We start from the raw sequence: 3,547 nt of genomic DNA, 5'->3' as shown, positions 1-3,547 counted from the left end.
CCTGATGAGGTGTATGATGATGGGGGGAGAATGTTTGCTGCTGGTATTTTTTCTCCTGCTGCTGCTGCTGCTGATGGAGCTGCTATACATACAGGGGGTAGCTCTAAGAAAACACTCACCGGGGGGTCACCAACCCCCTCTGTGCTGCTGCAGCGCAGCATGCAGCGAAGCATGCAGGGAGCAGCAGTTGCTGCTGAGGCCCTGAAGCTTTGTCTGCTGGTGGTGCAGAGGCTGTGTGAGCTGCAGACACAAACCCTAAGAGACATACGCCGCAGCAGCAGCCTGGGGTTGAGGGGGGGGGGCGATGTATACCCTGTATGGACGCGGAGCTCTACTGGCTGTCTGGGGCGCGGTGAGGGGGAGAGAGAGAGAGATATAGAAGCAACAGAAGCAGCTGCTGCTGCTGCAGCAGAAGCTGCAGCAGCAGCAAACACAAGCAGAGCTACAAGTGAAGGCAGCAGCAGCATGGGGGAAAGGGCCTCAATTGCAGCAGAGGATGAGGGGTACTGCTGCTCCCCTTGTGCTGGATGGCCCGAGAAGGTTTTGTTTACGGAGAGGCTTATAGATAGAATCCTGGTGCTGCTGCTGCGGTGTGTACGTGCATCTGCTGCTGCTGCTGTGCTGCTGCTGAAGACCCTCTTCACTCACTTCAGACAGCTGCCTGTACACCTCGAGGCTTGTCTACGCACGCTGCCGGTGAAGGCGCGGCTGTATGAGCTCCTCACAGAGTGTGTGCGTCGTCTGGCTCCTCCCCCTGCAGGCTCTGCAACAGGTGCAGCAGCAGCAGCAGCAGCAGCAGCAGCAGCAGCAGCAGCAGCAACAGCAGCAGGTGGTTCTGCGGGCTCGTGGGGTATATTCGGGGCCCCAGGCAGCATGTGGGCAGGGGGGGGGCAGCGCCTCTTCTCTAGGGAAAGTGCTGAGGGGGCCTGCAGGCTGCTGCCCCCGCTGCAGCCGGTGAGCCTGGGTAGTCTGCTGCATGCAGCGGGCCCGCTGCTGCAGCTGCATGAGGAGTCCCCACAGGATATGGATATGGGGGGCCCCCTGGGGCCCCTAGAGGGGCCCCCAACGGGTACAGAGGGCCCCCTGCTCGCGTTGACAGAGACAGCAGAGCCGCGGGGGGAGGGGCTACCCAGGCAGCAGGATGTGGGGTCCGCGTGGTCTTCTGCTGCTGCTGCTGCTGCAGCAGCAGCAGGTGGTGTTTCTGCTTCTGATCCCTCCTCTTCTTCTTCATCTGCAGTTGCTGCTGGAGGGTTGGGTGTGGTTCCTGTTGCAGTATCTGCTGCAGCAGGTCCATCATCATCAGCAGCAGCAGCAGCAGCACCAGCAGCAAGCGGAGCATCCGAAGCAGCAGCAGCAGCAGCAGCAGGAGCAGCAGCAGGGGGAGATGATGATGGTGACTTTGCTGCTTTGCCTCAGTCTGAGGTGTTTCTATGCAGTCTCCCCTCTGATGAGTTTCACGCGGAGGTACACGGGCGCACACTGCATGTGTTACGGGCTCGTGAGCTTGGTGGGGTTGCTCTATGTAGGGCCCCTCTTACATTCCCAGCACTGCAGGTAGAGCCAGGAGAAGCAGCAGATGTTATAGGGTTTAGGGTTTGGTCAGCGGGGAGGTTTGGGGTTACTGTAGCCCCAGCAGACTGCGTGCTGTCTGCAGCACAAGATATATTTGAGAGAAACGATGTTGTGGGGTTTCGTACTAGCAGCTGTCCCCCTTTCTGGGGTGATGTGTTTGCTACTACAGTATCATATCAGCCTGGAGATTACTTGAGTGTAAAATTTTCTGTAGATGACCAGACCAATGGTCAACGTTGTCTTCATACAGAATTACATGTTGCTGGAGAAAGTATTGGCTCTGTATTAGAAGTTTTCTATGATCAACATTCACAAATACAACAAAGGAGACGAATGAACCTTGTCTTTGTATTACAAGACCCCCTCACTCTTGTCTATGGTGGCCCAGACTTTACTCTACAGTATACAGACCCAGACACCCCACAACAACCCCACCANCTCTTGTCTATGGTGGCCCAGACTTTACTCTACAGTATACAGACCCAGACACCCCACAACAACCCCACCATCAGCAACACACTCTCGGCAGCGGAGCTGGGGGGATCGGGATCGGGATCGGGAACCATCAACACACAACACCCCACACACTCGCAAACACCCCCAGACCTCTCTCTCAACAAACTCTACGCTCTATACGTCTACACCCTTTGGTTATGCAGAGTCTCCGTCTCTATCAAGCTGTGCTGCAGGCCCCCGAGGCCCCCCTGCTGCTGCGGGGGGAGAGACACAGCGCGCTGCAGCAGCTAACACTGGCTATAGAGTTATGTACAGGGGCCCTAGGAAGTATATTTGAGGGCCTCTGCTGCAGCACGCAGCAGCAAGAGCAGCAGCAAAACAACGCAGATGATGAAGACACACACCGTACCTTCTTTATGCGGGGAGAGAGCCTCCAGCTGCCTCTTACCCGGGGCCTGAGGGACCGTGCTGCTGCAGTTTTTTATAGAGAACCAAGTGGAGAGCTGCAGCTGCAGCAGCAGCTGCAGCAGCAGCTGCAGCAGCAGCTGCAGCAGCAGATGCTGCTGCAGGGGGATGATATAAAAGGAAGGGAGAGTGCATGCGAGCCGCCGAGGAGACAGACAAGCACGGGGCTGCGCCCCTGTCCCTATCAGCAGCAGCAGCAGAGAGCAGCAAGAATGAAACAGGAGATGCTGCAGTGTTGTCGTCGTGGTGTTGCTGCTCTTGGGGTTCTCTGTTGTGACTGTAGTGGGTATGGGGAGCTGCAGGAGTTGATAGATAAAGCGGAGAGACAGAGGCCCCCCGGCAGCACAGACCCAGACGCTATACATCCTTCTGCTGCATACAGTGGAGTACGAGGGGGCCCCCCTTTCTATACAAGTTCAAGCCCCAACCCCATGCATGCATCTTCGTCTTCTGCTGCTGCTGCTGCTGCTGCTGCTGCTTCTGCTGCTGCAGTGGATGAGGGGGTATTAGGTTTACCCTGGCTGGTTAGTACTTCATGCTTACACTTGTCTGCTGTTTCGGGTCTGGGTTTTGGTGAGTGTGAGGCTCTTGCTGCTGCAGTCTCCGAGCTGCTGCTGTCACCAGTGGTCCAGGGTACTCTTCATCAGGTTGCTGCTGCTGGTCATGTGGTGTCTCCGTCTCTAGAGTGGACAGAGCTGCAGGCACTAGCACTAACCCTCGGCAGCAAGTCTGTGGTGGCTTTGTCTCTGCTGCTGCGCGCGCTGCTGCAGCAGAGGCCTGAAGGGGACCCCCCCCTCAACACACACACACGCAGGTGTCTCCTTAAGGTGTTTAACTTTATGGAGCAGTTTTGTTTTCTTACTTCGGGGCTTGCTAGCCACCAGATTGATCCTTTTGCAGCTGAAGATACACCCGAAGACTGCATGCATACTGCTGCATGCAGCCCCAATCCAACAGACATACAAACAACAACCCCACCCTTTCACCACCGCAGCACACGCTCGGCCAGTGTACCGGACCTACGCATCCCAGCAGCAGCAGCAGCAGCAGCAGC

General features: G+C 56.8%; 1 protein-coding gene across 1 annotated transcript in view; it reads left to right on the top strand.

The window, feature by feature from the left end:
* Positions 1-3,070, top strand: part of EMH_0060150 (uncharacterized protein) — a gene marked incomplete at both ends in the record, with an annotated part of 6,449 nt that extends 3,379 nt beyond the window's left edge. Inside the window, 3 exons of the mRNA XM_013497761.1 lie at positions 159-1,464; positions 2,232-2,879; positions 3,023-3,070. Of these exons, the coding sequence (XP_013353215.1) occupies positions 159-1,464; positions 2,232-2,879; positions 3,023-3,070 (2,002 nt within the window). The remainder of the gene's footprint in view (positions 1-158; positions 1,465-2,231; positions 2,880-3,022) is intronic.
* Between the last annotated feature and the right edge of the window lie 477 nt (positions 3,071-3,547).

Source organism: Eimeria mitis, genomic scaffold (genome assembly GCF_000499745.2).
Source record: "Eimeria mitis Houghton genomic scaffold, Emh_scaff2907, whole genome shotgun sequence".
NCBI lineage: Eukaryota > Apicomplexa > Conoidasida > Eucoccidiorida > Eimeriidae > Eimeria > Eimeria mitis.
This window is presented reverse-complemented; position numbering and strand designations above follow the sequence as displayed.